Below are 16,987 nucleotides of genomic sequence, written 5' to 3'. Positions count from 1 at the left end.
TGTCCAGAATCACATCTCTGTGCCCAGCGGTGGCGTGGTCACGTTGAACCCAGCTCCAGTGTATTCTGTGAGTCATTCGACATGCTAGCGACCCTGTGACAGATGCACTATGACCCAAACATATCGGCCGCTGCAGCAATGAGAGTCCTATTTGAGGACAACGTTACCTGGAGCTGAGGGGAAAACAGCAGCGACCACAAGGCTTCTAATATTTGATTGCTAGAGTGCATTATAGCAAGTGGACAGCAAGTCTCATGCACACACCTTTGATCCCTTGGCTGGAGTTCTCCTCAGAGCTGGATGGGGCCAGTTCTCTGCTCTGTGTAACATAAAGCCACAGCCAAACAAACACAGGCTGAAAACAGAGGCAATCTTTATAGCCCCTTTTTTCTCTATTTCATACATAAAATCCCATTTCCCAGGGACAATTTCCTGTCTCTCTACACTTTCAACTGTCAAATAAAATAAAAAAAATTAAATACAAATTTAGTTGAAAACTGGACACTCTCGGTCGCTTGTGTCTCATTTAACATCTAAAATATTGTTTGTTACTGTATGCAAATCAGGTGAAATAGGGTTCACACATAGCTCTGGTCACGACCACAGGAAATGCAATTTATCAAATGGAAAGTCCAGAGTGAAGACACAATAAAAAACCTTCAGGTGTCATTGCTTAATTTCTTGGTATCTGAGTGCAGTGATCACATATTTGCATATTTGTTGATACGGCCACTCTCATATTTGCCTTTTGTTTGATAGTCTTGCTGTTGTATAATAGTTCTTCATATTAGATTACCATCCTATCCCATAATGTTTCCTGAATATTGTTGGAAATATTCACTTCTGTGTTCACATTAATTCTGGGAACAAGTTTAATCATCGAAATCTTAAGAGAACTGCCCCAAATTCTTCCAAAAGAAATGTTAGATCCACTCTTCACTGGGAATCAGCTGATGAAAACAATTATTAAAAATGTGGGAAAATAACAGAAAGCTTGCATTCATACTGTGCCATTGAGTTTTAAAGATGGAATTTACAGTGAGAGGCATGGAGGGTCTAATGATGAGATACAACTGCATTATGGGAAATGTAGGATGCAGTGCTTTTGAAGCTTGATCCAAACCAGAGGTAAGAGTCAGGATATCTCGGCCTCTGCAGCTTTAATCTCATATCATTCTTTTGATTGAATGTGCCTCTCAAAATTACAGTGAAAAAGCAAAACTAAATTGCCGGAGAAACCATTTATTTTTAATTGATGATGTTTTGAGTATTCGCATATATTTAGTCAATAAAAGGGATTTGTATGTGGGTAAAGAAATGTATATAAATGTAATATTTCACCATCATAAGCACTCATGATGTAACAGATGGACCACAATGACTACTTGTCCGATTACTGGTAGTGGCGCTCTCATTGAAATCATGCTGCCCCCTTCTGGTCCCTCTGAACATTGTAACTCTGCAATACAGCTGAAGGACAGTGAGATCTGGACCTGCACTTAATGCTGATGTGTGTTCATTTGTTTTCCCATAAAGTCAAACAAGATGATACCTGAGACAATACAAAGGAGGCTGATTTCACCTTTATTACTTTGGATTGCCAGGCTAAATTTGAACTGGCAACAATGCCCATTTTCAGTTCAATTAGTTGTAATCTTCATATAATCGTCATTCAGTCGCTCTAAAATGAAGCTTTTCTGCAGGTCCACCATGCCATATGCTGTAAATCAAGCTAAGGATGATTTCACGTTGAGTTCCTATTAAAAAAACACAGACTGCCTGATCTTATGCCACAGTTCACGATACATAATGAGCCAAGAGTTCTTATAGAAACAAAGGTGTGTGTTCAAAATTATCTGCAATAAAACTCGACTTTACTCAAGAATGAATTGGCCAGAATAAGATTACTGTGTAAAAAAACAAAAACTACTTTTTCTTTCAAAAATGCTGCTATAAAAATAAAGTCATGGGCTAAATGGAAATGTCTGTTTGGTGGAAATACTAACAACTCATAGACATCTGACATGAGCAACAAGGGGCAACAACCAGACCAAGCCAAGAACGTTGGAAACCACCGACTTCACCTTTAACAATGTGCTGCACTTTATTTGCTCATCATATATGTTTTATGTAAAATATTAATCTGAAAAGTAACTAGTAACTGAAGCTGTCAAATAAATAAATGCAGTGGAATAAGAAGTACAATCCTTCTATTTAGAGGAGTAGACATATTTAGTGGCACATAATAGAACCTGTAAACTGTACTTAAGTAAATGTAATACCGTCTCATGTCCTTGTGATGCAAAAGTGTCTCTACAGTTTGTTATTATACTGTAATTGTGCAGCTTTATTATAAAATCTGAAACAATTAATTGACAAAAATCTGAACTTTAATATGAATTTGCAGCATTAGTTGCTTCAAATCTCTGCAGAAGGAGTGAAGATGTAATGTTTCCGAATAATAATAATAATAATAATACACATGCAGGAGCCCAGTCCCTTTCGTAAAGCTTTATTTCACAGATCCCCTGTAACAGGAGGCCTAGGAAGCCAGGCTCATTATACATTTACATACACTGTCTGTGGCCAGTCCTTACAACGCTCCCCATGTTAAATAACTCAATAATTCAAGACGAAAACAACAACAAAAAAAACACACACACACACACCCACACACACACACAGTTCAACTTAAGATAACAATAACAATATCGCAACGACGGTAATAATAACAACCATTGTCAAATATTATGTATTTTCTAAAATTTGTTACACAGTCAGTCATCTTTAAGGTGCACCATAAAATCTGCATGTGACATTTCAATAAAACTTGACAGATGCTGCACCAGGACACGCGGTGGAGACAGAGAATACTTGTTGCATGTTGGTATATTTCGGATGAGAGCTCCTCCTCCTCCTCGTCCTCCTGCGACAAACTGTAGGATGGGAATTCAGCGCAGTTCATTGTTTGTTTTGGCACACGATTTTTTCATAAGCCGCTGCGGTAGGGCATGAATCTCATAGCTCGAGCAGGGCCATAAGGCGCGCGTCTCCGTGGAGATGTGTGGGGACTCACAGGACCTCTGCAGGGACAGAACAACAGAGGTGAGATGAGAGGATTCTACATTAGAAGGAAAGTTTAGAAGGAAATTTAAAATGCGACACCGCCTGTCTAACCTTGATAAAATTCTTTGTCGTCGCACACTCCAAGAAAGACTGACGAGCTTGACTTATTTGATCTACAGACAGAGATTCCCAACTTTCAGTTCAGGACCCTCAAAGTGGTCCCTAAGATTAATATGAGGGGCCACATGTGTCACAGGTTGTTTTGTGACACAAAACAAAGTTAACTATTTGTATTTGTATTCATATCTGCCATTGATTTATCTTGTGAAATACTGAATATGTTCATTTGTTTAAGCTGGATGAAAGTCCTTAAAACTTAGGCTTATTATTTTAAGTAACACTAATGTAGGATTGGACCTTAAGATTGGATGTGGACAGAAATATTCCATGAGACAAAAGTATTTTATGGACCTCAGGATTCATTGATTCCAGAGAAATTTTAATATTTAACCTCCTTTATGTCCACAAAGTTTGAAGTCTGGACCCCCCCCCTCACCAAGCATACAGTAAGCTTAATGCACTGTTTAATGTATGTAAGACTCTGCTGTATGATCATAATCTCATCCGGGGTCTCCTTACTGTACCTGCGACATGCTGAGGCTTCATAGGGCCTGTTTTCATCAGGAAGGGCTCTCCGCCCTCGAACACCAGGATGGGCTCGCCCACCAGCCCGCTCTGAGGCTGCGTCGGGTTTCCGCCGCTGTTCAGCTGGATGATCTGCCCGAAGTCGGCCGCCTCTCCGTTGGCCGAGACGCCGTTCTGGTGAGCGGCGGGCTGGACGCCGTTTGCGACAGGGCCGGACACAGTTGCGCCGGGATTCTGCAGGTTTCCAGCTGCTGCAGAAATGTAAGATTAATGAGCAGATAAATAAACTATTGAGTCCTATATGGCATAGCGACTGTGACACTCACCCTTACTGAGCTCCGTGTCCTTGCCGTTGACCTGCGGAGAAGCTTTGACATCCTTCTGGGATGATAGAGAACAAAAAGACATTTGTTATTTCAAAAAGTCACAAAGGAAGTTTAGATTTTATTTTTGCACGCTCGTTTAAAGGGAATCACACAAACCTTTTCTCCTGCGTCGCTCTTCCGAGTCCTCTTCATGATCTCCTCAAGGCGCTGTGCAGATCAGACAGAGAGATCAGTTAGTTAGATGTGTTTTTTTCCGAGAGAGGGAGTCCTGGAATGAACTCCAGTGTGAACTCTCTGAACTGCGAAGTTGTTGTTTTTCCTCCTCACCTTCTTCCTCTCCAGCCGCTCCTGCTCCTCTTTCTGGAAGTGTTTCTCCCTCTCCAGGCGCTGACGCTCGGCCTCCTCGCGAGTTTTGGCTTCAGCCTCCTCTCTCTGAAAAAAAGAAGGCGACAAAAACATGAATGTGAAGCAGACGAAAGATCTATTAGCTAATGATAAAAGTCCGACGTGCAGCTACACAAACACAAGAAGCAGCAGGATGTGAGTCATATTGAATTGACATCACTTTATGTAAATGTTCTGTGACACATCAGATGCTCTGGTGTTGATTCCCGCAGAGAATTACAGCTGAATATGTAAATGACATGCTCAATGGTGCAAATCATTTTTATTTCTGTGGTTTGTGGTTAGAGATGTAAATAGAGCATCAATGTCCCTCAGTGTGGACCACAGTTCCACTGTATTCGTTGTCGTGTACTTTCATGTTTTTCTTGTGAGACATGAACAAGCACAGATTGTGCAAACACATTTTCCCTCCAGGGACAATAAAGTCTATCTATATAATAGAAATGCATGTGTAAATGAGTGCTTTCCATAATGTTGTCAGACACCTACAATAACAATCGGTGGCAAAAACAAGCACATTTAGTGGCCGTACATTGACAATACTGGACCAAAGTTACCCTTTGAGTAAAGTAAAGGATCTGAATATGCATTAAAACACCACTGGTATTCACATAGTGTGTGTGTGTGTGTGTGTGTGTGTGTGTGTGTGTGTGTGTGTGTGTGTGTGTGTGTGTGTGTGTGTGTGTGTGTGTGTACTGTAACGTAGAACAACTCCTGACCACCGGGAGGCAGCACATGCTCAGTCTGTTCTGCAGCCTTCGGGCCAGAGTTGGTATTATATGAGCAAATCCATTACTTGCTTCACTGGGTATTTAGATTCAGCACCAAACAAACAGATGTATTGAAGTCAGCAATGAAAACAAGGGTTATGATGTGTGCATAAATCACATCTGTCGACTTTTAAAACCGTCTGTTTTTAAAATATGCCATTTTCACACCCTTTAACTGATGACTGACTTTTAACTGCAACAATTTAATTGCAGAAACAAATCTTAAATAGTCACGCACATTTTTATGTTTCCGTTGGAGAGAGAGCTCTTAAAAGATATGAGGCCACTCTGGTCTGGAGCTGTCAGGGTGGAACAATGCTCCGATTGAAGGCGAAGGAGGGGAGCGGAGTGGGGCCGAGTGCTTCAGGCGGGGCCTGCACTGACGCTGCTTATCCGACTATCGGCCCACTGCAGAGCCAAGTGTACGAGACGGGGGCAACACAGACCTGTCACTATCTCCCCGATCACAATGGCTCCCCTCAGCCTGCGCTCATCACCATTATGGAGGTCACCAGCTGGCATCTGCCCGGGCCAGACTAGGGGCCTCTGACTAACTGGGCGCACGAATTGTCTGTGACAGCAGCACATATTCTCCTCCTTTAATCTGCCCAGATGCCAGACAGCGAGTCAGTCAGTCAGTCAGGGGGTGATGCCCAATGTTTGGGCTCACGTACAGTATCAAACCCCCCCCCCCCCCCGACAGCTCAGGCATCCTTGTATGCATTAATCTGCCCAGATGGTAAGTGGGCTTAGTGTATGCAGGGGATCAAAGGGATTCATGTTGGTTAATGGAAAATTAGAGGGGTTTCAGTGCATTCAGTATTTACAGTAAACCAGAACCCATCATTTGTCTCAGTGATGAAGTGTCGGGCCTGGTTAGCTTGGGCTGAGGGTTTGATTCCCACAAGATATCGCAAAGTTGGTTCAAGGAAACGGAAGAATTGGGTATTTTAAAGTAATCTTTCACTGAAGTCATGGGGTTTTGAGTATAGAACTGGTCCAAATCAGAGGCTTTGTGTTTATTCACGATCTTATTTAGTCAAAAAAAATTGTGAACTTGTTAGCATACTGTTGCTTTTTTACACATCCATAAAGAGCAACTTTATTTTAAAATAAAGACATAAGACATTTTAAAATGTTAATTCTTTATACAGTGGATTACAGGTGGGCTAAGCGCAGGTTTATATTTGTTGTTATTCTCTCTACATGTGATGTTGTGAAGCAGCGTGGGATCATAGGAGTTCTTCAGGAGGTTTCTATTATCCGCAGAGGTCTCCTCCTCTCCAAAACAAATCGACCAGGTGATTAAAACCAGGAAAAGAATGAAGTAGTTTCATGTTAAAAATTATCCGAACGCTGTTTGGTGGTGTGATGCTTGCTCGGCTTGTTTCTCTGATAACTTAAGATCCAGACATAAACTAAAATTCTTCCTCTGGTTAAAATATTTATTTTAAAGGCACCAAGATCATAACATTTGTATCATAAAAATGTGGCTTAAAACTGTATAAAAAGTCAATTTATGACCACATTGTTGGAGGGTATGACGCGATTGACATGGGACCAAATTAAAAGGATCGCTACTTTGATTAAAATCTGTAGGTTTGAAAATTGTTGGAAACATTTGGGATAATATAAGTACACAACTCAACTAAATATATGACATAGGTCTAGTCACACGGAAAAGTTACATATTATACCTTTAAATGCAGGTACAGGTACATATTTTATTATTATTTACGTTGGGTAAAAATCAGATCAGGAATAACATGCCTGTATGATGTAGGGAAGTCTGCAGTATGTTTCCTGGTCACTGACCTGTTTCTGCAGCCTCTCGTTCTCCTCCTGCTCGGCCACGGCTCTCTCCTGCGCCTCCTTCTCCTCCTGAGCTTGCTGGGCTTCGTCCCTGAGACGCTGCTGCTCAGCCATGAATTGGGCCTCCTTCTCCCTGCGCTTCCTCTCCTCTGCCTCCCGGGCCATCGCCTCCTCCCGGAGGATCCTGAGAAGACGTGTCCGTGTTACATATACAGCGTGCACATGTTATGTATCCGGACAAAGATCAGCTGTCTGCGGGGTTATAAACCCTCAGTTTCTCCCATATTTCTCAGAAGTCATTCTTCAGAACCTGAGGCTAAGACAATCCCATGGTGTGACACATACAGTCGCAGGCCCGAGGCCACTAAAATGATTAAAAACATCCAAAATATCTTTCTTTTAAATTAAATTTAACTTTTAAGCAAAAACATGTTACGGTAACGCTTTCATTTATTTATTTTTGTATCTAATAATGTTGTACAAGTGATGTGATTTGGTCATAAATACAGTAATTATACAACTTTTTTTTAACTAAGAGAGTTTTCTTTAGCAGCAGGTCGACTGAACATGAAAAAAATCATCATCAAATTGTCACGAATATAATAAATGACTATAACAAAGTTTCAAAGTAATGAGTGGTGAGCATTCATTTTCTTTGTTTATTCAATTATTATCTTTCCTGCAATCGCTGCCAAATTACATAGAAATTATTAGGAATTTAAGGGGGTTTTTTTGTATTGCAATACTGTTGTGTTGAATTACATCATGTTGGAAGGTGTTCCTGTAATTTTGAACGTTCTGTCTCAAGATGACGTTTCATTTCATAAGCCCTCAAAGTCAGAATGTGACTGACCTGTTCTTGTGCTCCTGCTCCAGACGCTCCTGCTCCTCTTTCTCCCGTTGCTCCCGGGCTTGCCGGCGTTTCTCCGCCAGAACGCGAGCAGCCTCCTCCGGGTTGTTGGTGCCTGCTGACGGCCTGCTGGCCGGTGCGGCCGGGCCGGTGGTGGAGGCAGCAGCTGCAGCGGCGACGGGTGCAACAGAAGGAGCAGGATTACCGGTGGCGGCTGCAGCCGGCTCTACGTTTGGAGCAGCTGGAGTTGCCTCGGATGCAACCGCCGGGCTGAGGGAAGGAGGTGTAACCGGTGCAGAGGACACCACGATGGCAGGAGGACTACTGGAGTCTATGAGAGCGAGGACGAAGAGAGGGCAGCTGGTGATTATGTTTCTAAAAACACAATAGTAAGGAAGCAAACATCTCCTAATAAATCATTTGAAGAATAAGATGACGGGAAAGTCTCTAGAAACTGCCAGATGATACATTTCTTAATTATTCATTGCGTAGCTTTGATTCAACATAGAATTTGAATTTTAGATCAGATAAAATGAAATATATAAAAAAAGAGAGGAACAAAGAGAGGCCCTGCTCGTCATGACGCACTGACAGTTTGGGAAATCCTGTGGAGAGTTTTTCCACAGTGGAAACTTCTGTCTGCTGCGTGCAGAGTTCTAAATATGAATACAGCAGTTCAAATATTTTAGCAGAGCAGCTGACTTTTCAAGATCCTACAGTAACTTCAAGTTTTACTCGACATCACAATGATTCATACATTAACCATCAATACCACCGTGGTGCCATTAATAAAATGAAAATGTGGTCTAATTTTTGGCATGCTGTATTTTTCTTTTCTGTTTTTTATTCAGTTTTATATGGAAAAAAATAATTGCTCAACATCAGGGAACGGAATAGTTACGTTTTGTGACTTAAAAAGTGGAGCTCCAGGTGAGGCCTGCAGATATTCCCCATGTTATCCAGCTTTTTGGATGGATACGCTGGGGGAGGACTGGTGTGAGTGGACGTCAATAGCATAGAGAGAAGTTTTAATTGATTTGTCGATGTGTTGTAGGAACTATGTTGTATAGTTAATTAAAAAAGTGAAAAGCGTAATTGTGGCTTCATCACTCCAGTTACAGAGCAGTCAGTAAAGGCCAGAGCTGGTAAAAATCTGGCACATTCACTCTGTAGTGATCACACCTCTCGGTCATCTTGAAGCCTGGATATGGTCACCATGGTAACCACACTTACTCTTTTTCTCCTCCGGAGCGGCGGGCTGCTGGGGTTCGTGGCGCGTTTCCACGGCGACCGCAGCGACCGTCTGGGGCTGCACCCTGGCGGGCGTCTGGGCTCGTTTGGGTCGGGTCTTGGTGCCAGGGGGAGGCGTCTTCTTGCCCATCGGGGTCTTGGAGGCCGCTGCCGGCACCAGAGGGGACAGGGGCCGACTTTTGGGGGCGGCGGGTGACGGAGGTCTGTTTTTGGGCTTCGGGGTGCTGATGAGAAGAGAGGAGGTGGAGAAGGAGGTGAAACATTAGTCAAAGAGAGAGCTGGCGGCATGGACAATCGGGTTTCATAGCAGTGTAGCAAAAGGTAATGAGGTTGCCAGTGCACTAGATAAAGCTCATAACTAGGTCATGTGGAAGATATGAGTGACTCCATCTGAAGTTCCACGATTCTTTGGCTGTATGGGAGTGTAACCTGAGAGGAAGGGAGGCAGGGAGACATCTTTTTTCCCCCTGTGCATCGGTCTGACACTAACAGACCTGCTGTTGGCTGACTGAACGGAGTCCAGCAGAGTCCCTTTCAGTAGTTAGATTATAGCACCTTGGACCATCTGTGAGACATTAACCTGCTCCGAGGATAAAACACCAGAACACATGAGCTCCCTCTCTCTCTCAGCTTCTCTCCTGCTTTAACTAAGTCCACAATATAGCATAAGATTTTCTGGTTGAATTATGGGATACATTGGTATGTAGAGCTGGCACAAGGCAGCTTGTATGATACCTGGTCTCTGGCCTGGATCTCTGGGTTAGGGTGGTGGGTGATGTCGTCTGTCTCTTCTTCGGCACTTTGTCTTTTGTGAGCGAGTTCTTCTCTTTTTCATTCTCCCTCTCCTTGTCTTTCTTCTCTTTCTTCTTTTTGTCCAACTTGAAGGAAGACGTAACACAAATAAGCAGTTATCACCTGAGGCCGAGGTCGATATTTACACTCTGTATGAGATGAAGGCCTTTTGCTAAATGTCAGTATGTTATAGAGGCTCCTTCAAAACAACATTTAAGACTGGCAGCTTATTTCCTTTGCATGTGCTATTTAATAAATTAATGGTGAAGTTATGGTTCTTTAAAATATTTTTTAAAATTGAAATCTGCCTTTATTGTTTTCTTTCCCACTTGGTGGCAGTCTGACGAGCCGGTAAACCTTCATTGACATATTACCATCTAAAGGTGTGTTACTGCGGCAAACAGTCCACATATGTAAGTCCAATATTCACTCTCTTTTTGACCCTAACCCTAACTTCTCTGTTTTTGGTCTCTTTAGCTTCTAAATGCTCAACTGTGTTCGCCAGCTGGTCTCTACCTGTGTCTCTCTGCTGTTTGGTGCTAGTGTACAGCGTCTTTTTAAAGACTTTTTTTCTCTGTAAACAGCTCCCATGAAAGCGGCGAGAGTGAACTGAAACAGTGAAGTTGCAAAAAAAAAAAAAAGATGCTACAATGTTGTGTGATAATTCTCTGTGGGTTTGTCACGCCGAGCGACACCTTTCATATTAAACTCATATGACCCATTGTTTATGTAAAGCATTGATTAGAGTAATTTAGGTTTCTATGTCCGTCTAATAGGTTTGATGGATCACCAGATACTATTTCACTATCATGATTTAACTTGAAAATGTGTAATGTGTCCTAACTGTCTGTTTTTGGGAGCCTGAAATATCCAAACATGATGTACATGAGAGGTCAACATGTTTGCCTACCGGTGTGGAGTTTCGCCGGCGTTGGCGCTGGGTGATGTCCGGCGTGCTGGCGGAGGAGACCCTCCAGCGCTCGGCGTTCTGGTGCGGGTGGTGATGGGAGCTGGCGTTCAGGGGGCTGGTGGAGACTGAACGGGAGCAGTGGTGAGAGTCTGAGTAACACATGAACATGCAGAGAGCGGCAGCGGGGGCCGATTGTCAGGGGCCCCACACACATACAAACACATACACCATGCAGAGGGATAATAAAAAGCCTCTCAGTGAGGACACACCAGGACAATGACTGATTATTTATTGTTATCCAATAGTGCCTTTTGTAGCTTTATTCTGACTATCTTTGAGTTTTGGACTCTTGCTTTTTCAGCATGTTTTAACCTTTTTAGACAAAACAATAAATCGATTAATCCAGCAAATAAATGACAGATTAACTGATATCGAAGATAATCATCAATACCAGCTTTATCTTCAAACAAACCAAACATCACCACAGGGTGTTATATACACATATGAATTCATATAGATAAAGAGAGACAGAATAAGAGAGAGGGGAGAGGACAAAGACTGAAACAAGTTATCCACAAAGCAAAAATGACAAAGAGGGAGCGGAGAAGCTTCAACAATGTGAAATTTAAAAAACTGTGGTGGGCATTTCTCGAATTAGTATAAATACCACTACGAGTTCATTTTAACAGTTTTTCCTAAACATCTTAAGGACTTCAAAGTTGACGACAAGTCCAGGGAAGTGCTCGGAAAGAAAGTAAAAGTTTCAAGATTTCATGATAACTATAAAAATGGCTGATGATGAAGGTCATGTGATATGATGGAAAGCTCCAGAACAGCTACTACATGGACCTTGTCGTGTTTTTCAATCGAAACAAATGTCCCCACAGATAAAGACAGAAATAGCAGGATAGAGAGGGGGGTAAAAGAAAAAGTGAGAAGAGTGATGAAAAATTTAGATCTGAATGTTTTGGGTCAAACAAACTTTACATAAAGTGTCCTAAAACAGAGCAGTATTCCTCCCTCCCTGCACATTCCGGTGATGTGCAGAAAAAAAGTGTGGGTACATTGAGTAGAAACATCCAGATGTGGCCTCACACTCACAGGAGTCGCTGTTGTTGAGGAGGGTGGCGGCGCTGCGACTGCGGGCCAGGAAGGACAGCGTCGGCGTCATGAGCCGCTCCACGATCCGGCTCTCCCAGGGGCTCAGACGCAGGCTGCGGGCTGACATAAGAGGACGCCGTCAGTGTCAGGTTACTGTCGGAGCTGCACCACATAGGTACTCACCAATAAAACACATGTCCGGCATACTGCCGCAGGGGTGAACACAACCTAGACGTGTGGCGCTCCTCATTGATGACACTGCAGCACATCCTATCTTCACACAGACACACACACACACACACACACACACACACACACACACACACACACACACACACTGAACACACTGTCTCCATCTGAGGCAGAGGGGAGTTTTACGCTGCATTCATGTGTTGCTAGAAGTTGGTAAGTCTGAGGAAATGTTACCAGGTTATGACAAAAGGATCAAATTTAATCTTTGACAAATTAAATGAACACTCTTATTACTTGTGTTTATCTAGCCAAACAAACCCTAATCACTTAAAAAAAAGAAAAAGTAAAAAAAAAAAAAAGGTGAAAAACTGCACGAGATTTACAAGAACTTCATTTACATTCAGACCAACAAAAATCATCAGCAGAGTATGCCGGTATTCTGGGTTTTGATTTAGATTTTTTTTTCAAAATGTATTAAAAAGCCGAATTGGATTATGCAGATCTTGATTTGTGATTCAGACATCAGGAGGTGGAGCCAAGCATCCACAATGATTTTTAGAAGTGAACCAACTGGCAAAATTCAGAGTCAGAAAAAAACAAACTAGGACATTATTTGTTTCTATTTATATGAAGGTCGCCAGAAAACTAGCTATCTTACATACAGTAGTAATGTAATTGCCAGAGGCTAACAGGCCTCGCTTGACCATTAAATGTTGGTTATTACATTTAGGAAAAGATCATGGTTTGGGTTCGAATAAGAGCGTTTGTCACATAGCCTACATTACGTAAGTAAAGTATTTTACGCACAACTCCAGTCTGCCAATCAGAGACTCTCAGACTCAAAGATAAGATGAATAACTGAACGTTAGCCCTCACGTCACACACAGTACCAGACATCAGATAACAACACACAGCAGAAAAACAAACCCAAGTTAATTTCATTACTTACCGCTCAAAATCAACTCACTTAAAAGCCTCGACCCCAGTCATACCCAATGCAGTGCAAAGTCAGTTTCTGGTGAGTTCAGCCTTAGCACAACACACACTACTCTGACTTTAACACCATCATGGTCTAATAGTGTTAATCTAACTTTTATTGAGTGTCATGTGATTTATAATCAAATGTGTTGTAATGACGGGTGGAAACACACAGACCAATAAATCATTCTCTCATGACTAAAGCAAACTTAATGTCAAGTTGCTTTTAGTCGGAGGTTGGCACCATCTTTGATTCCGCCAGAATCAAATCAGTCTTGTTAGAAACCAGAGATGCCTGTGTGTGAATTTTATAAAGCAAAAAGACAAATACTAGAAAACCCCCAAAAGGGAGCAGACGGAGAGAGAGAGAGAGACGATGAATGACGCAGAGAGAGAGCTCAGATTTAGAGACTCTTCACACAGAATATCACGAAGACGACGCTCAAACTCCTTCAGCAGTAACTGAAATAAAGAAACAAATGTTTGAAGCACTTTCCCTCGAAGAATTTAAACTTAGAACCTGCAGACAGTACAGGGAAGTTACATTTGTATGTATTATGTAATACTGAAATGATACAAATGTACATACATGTCTTTGTATACTTGGGAGCATTTTACTTATATAGCAGCTCCATGATATATATAATTTGACATTTTGGGAAATTCCTTCATTTGCTTTCTTGCCAAGAATTAGATAAGAATGTAAATTAAATTTGTCATATCGCTACTGTAACTAGCAAGCTAGTGTTTATGCCAAGCTAAGCCTAGCTTGGCATAAACACTGGACATAGACTCCAGGAATTTACTGCTGGTAAACAACAACTTGTCCTTTTTTCGCTTCTCTTGTATGCACATTAAACAAACGATTAACATGTTAATTAGAGAGTTGTAGAGGTACTGGAGGACAGATTTGGTTACGTTTTTGACAAAGCCAGGGCTAGCTGTTTCCCTCTGTTTCCAGTCTTTATGCTAAGCTAAGCTAACTGGTTGCTGCCTGTACAAACATGAGAGTGGCATCAATCCTCTCCCCAAAATGTTGAACTATTCCTTTAAGTAAAATAATCTGTAACGTGACGGTAGTGTTACTTTTGATCCTGAGTGAAGAGCCTGTAGGTTTTGTTCTCCTTAACTGTCCTGCTCCTTTAAAACAGTGCAAAAACAACAGATAACACGCGAGTGCTCATGAGACAACAACATAGAGGTGGACACAGAATGCACCGCCTCAACATGAGAACTAATGCATGACAACAGATAGTCCAGGTTTCCCTGTCTCTCGTGACAAAAGCAGACAACATGCTGTGCAAAGATGTATTTTTAGTGACAAGTCAAACCATGTGTACTGCTTCTTCTAAACACTCTATTGTGGTGCACTCTGTTGGTATGCATGACACCTACTAACACATACCACACAAAACACATGAGAATAGCGCAATCACGATTCGCGACTTTTGTCGTTTTTACGCACTTTACATGAACATTTCGCAGACTGGCCCTTCTTATGCAACAGTCACCTCTGCTGTACATTGGACGGATAATTTTCACAACATGTTTTATGACTAACTGATAACTCGACTACCTCCCGTTGCTAGGCAACAGTGGTTTCCCCTTCCTCCTCCACGTCTTCCTCCAATGCGGCAAGGGGAGGCTGAGCTGTGCTGCTGCCTGGTGATCGACTGTTCACCTGCAGGTAGATTGATGCCTGGGTCCATCCCCCCCCCAACACACACACACACACACACACACACACACACACACACACACTTTACACACACACACACACACACACACACACACACACACTAACACACACACACACTTTACACACACACATATACACACACACACACATACACACACACACTTTACACACCCACACACACACTTTACACACACACACACACACACACACAACATTACTGGTACTCTGTTGCAGAGCACCTCCAAAGGCCAGAAACACAAGCTCCGATATCGACATAAATTGTCCTTTCATGTTCCCGCAGTATTGGAGCATCCGTGTTATTAGTGATTTATCAAGCAGGCAAATCTGAATCAGCGAGAGCCGAACTGCTGATTGCACTGTGGGTGATACGATCGGTAATGACACACGTTATGAGGCATGACGAATCTGTGATGAAGACAGTGCTGCTTATGTACATGTGGCAACTCAGGAGTCTGATACAATGAGTTTAATAGAACAAGATCATTTAAATATTCATCATAGCACGACAGAGCGTTGCGGCCGCCATGACAACAAAAAAACCATCCGCTCAGTTTCTTGGTATAATGTGAGAAGGTTTTTGTTTTGACAAAATCCTTTTTGTGAAATTTTTTTTTGTCTTTAGTACATAAGTGACTGCGGGGTGACTGTGAATAAGTGGAGAGCAGGGCCGCCTTTCAATCAGAGGGTCGGTGGTTTGATCCCCAGCTCCTGCTCTACTAGTCTCATGTCAATGTGTCCTTGAGCAAGACACTTAACCCCAAAAAAATAAAAAAATAAAAATAAAAATTGCTCCCGTACGGTGCGTCTATGGTGTGTAGATAATTGTAGTGAATCCAAAGCGACTGAATTGTAAGTCGCTTTGGATAAAAGCGTCTGCTAAAATGACCGTAATGTAAAAATCACCGTATCATGTAAGTCTTCGCTGCTCGACTCATTGATCCTTTATTTGACTGAGGTTTGCACAAGTTAGAATCTTTGTCACCAAGACCAGTAGCCTCCACAGACCACTCTAGAAAAGTCTTGTGATTCCACCAGACGCGTCGCATTGTGTTTCAGAAGTGGCTCTCAGTGTGCTGTGTATTGATAAATCCATGCCGCTGTCCGTGGTGCTGAAGCAGCAGACGGATTTGTAATTGGGACTTTCGACTTTCCGTTCCACCTGTTAAAAATGAAAAACGTTGCCTACTCAGTTCATACCACATTTTTCTGGTCTTACAAGACATATCCATTTATCTTATATACTGTATCGTATTTTTTATATCTTACATATATACATAACCTGTTAAAATAACATATTGACATTTTTAGCCACGCTTCTATGGATGGTCATGTAGGTTCGTTGGTCAATTGTCATGAAATGTTGTAAAAACATTCATGTTCCCCAGAGGATGAATCCTAATGACTTTGGTGAACCTCTACCTCTAGCGCCACCATTAACATTCGCGGTTTTGAGTAAATGTCTCAAAATTGGATAGTTTGTTAAGTACTTTGGTTTATAACTGAAAGCAAGACTGTGCAACTTTTGAAAGAAGCAATGATACAATGTTTCTCTAACAAATAAAATGATTAATTCATACGTGAGAAGACGCATCACATTATCCTGTAACTATGTGGCTTGTGACAACAGTGACCACTGGTGTTCAGCAACAGTTACAGCGTCTTGGCTAAAGTTAGCTTAACACAATAAACTAAGATGGTGAACATCATACCGACCTAAAATCAACATGTTAGCATAGTTAGAGTCTTTTAACATGCTAATGTTAGCATTTAGCACAAAGCACCGCTGTGTCAAAGTAGCCGTTAGCATGGCTGTACACACTTTAACTTGCTTGTTATAACAACATGCCAACTTATTCTGTTATGATGATAAATATTGTCATGTTAACCATATGTTGCTTTTGTGTAATTAACGGAAAGTTCATGATTCAACAAGTTTCTTGGGAAAGCTAAATGAATTTGTATGAAGAAATAACGAACAAATGTGTCACATAAATATTATCTTATTAAAACGTTAAAGGATTGTGTTACAAAGAAACATTCCATATGACAAGAAACTGAGCAAATATGCTTTTGTCTTGGCAGCAGCAATGCGCTGCTGTAAATAACTACTGAAGCAAGAGAGGTTTAATCTCCATGGAAACAGGATGTATGTCTACATAAAACCACCAA

At 41.8% G+C, this 16,987-nt stretch overlaps 1 protein-coding gene across 6 annotated transcripts in view; it reads right to left on the bottom strand.

Annotated features, from left to right (window-relative positions):
• Positions 1 to 2,496: 2,496 nt before the first annotated feature.
• LOC137872856 (MAP7 domain-containing protein 1-like) overlaps positions 2,497 to 16,987 on the bottom strand; it is a 38,776-nt gene continuing 24,285 nt past the window's right edge. For 4 of the 6 annotated variants that reach the window (XM_068711332.1, XM_068711334.1, XM_068711336.1 and 1 more), the window contains 11 exons: positions 11,929 to 12,048; positions 10,828 to 10,976; positions 9,861 to 10,003; positions 9,108 to 9,349; positions 7,878 to 8,205; positions 7,028 to 7,208; positions 4,365 to 4,469; positions 4,194 to 4,244; positions 4,038 to 4,092; positions 3,711 to 3,962; positions 2,497 to 3,083 (listed from right to left, as the gene is read on the bottom strand). In XM_068711332.1, coding sequence (XP_068567433.1) covers positions 3,073 to 3,083; positions 3,711 to 3,962; positions 4,038 to 4,092; positions 4,194 to 4,244; positions 4,365 to 4,469; positions 7,028 to 7,208; positions 7,878 to 8,205; positions 9,108 to 9,349; positions 9,861 to 10,003; positions 10,828 to 10,976; positions 11,929 to 12,048 — 1,637 coding nt within the window. In that variant the 3' untranslated portion in view covers positions 2,497 to 3,072. The remainder of the gene's footprint in view (positions 3,084 to 3,710; positions 3,963 to 4,037; positions 4,093 to 4,193; positions 4,245 to 4,364; positions 4,470 to 7,027; positions 7,209 to 7,877; positions 8,206 to 9,107; positions 9,350 to 9,860; positions 10,004 to 10,827; positions 10,977 to 11,928; positions 12,049 to 16,987) is intronic. The other 2 variants (XM_068711333.1, XM_068711335.1) reach the window with 2 other exon arrangements.

This window comes from Cebidichthys violaceus, unplaced genomic scaffold, assembly GCF_023349555.1.
Source record: "Cebidichthys violaceus isolate CVI_PGR_0920_01 unplaced genomic scaffold, fCebVio1.0.p SCAF_16, whole genome shotgun sequence".
NCBI lineage: Eukaryota > Metazoa > Chordata > Actinopteri > Perciformes > Stichaeidae > Cebidichthys > Cebidichthys violaceus.
This window is presented reverse-complemented; position numbering and strand designations above follow the sequence as displayed.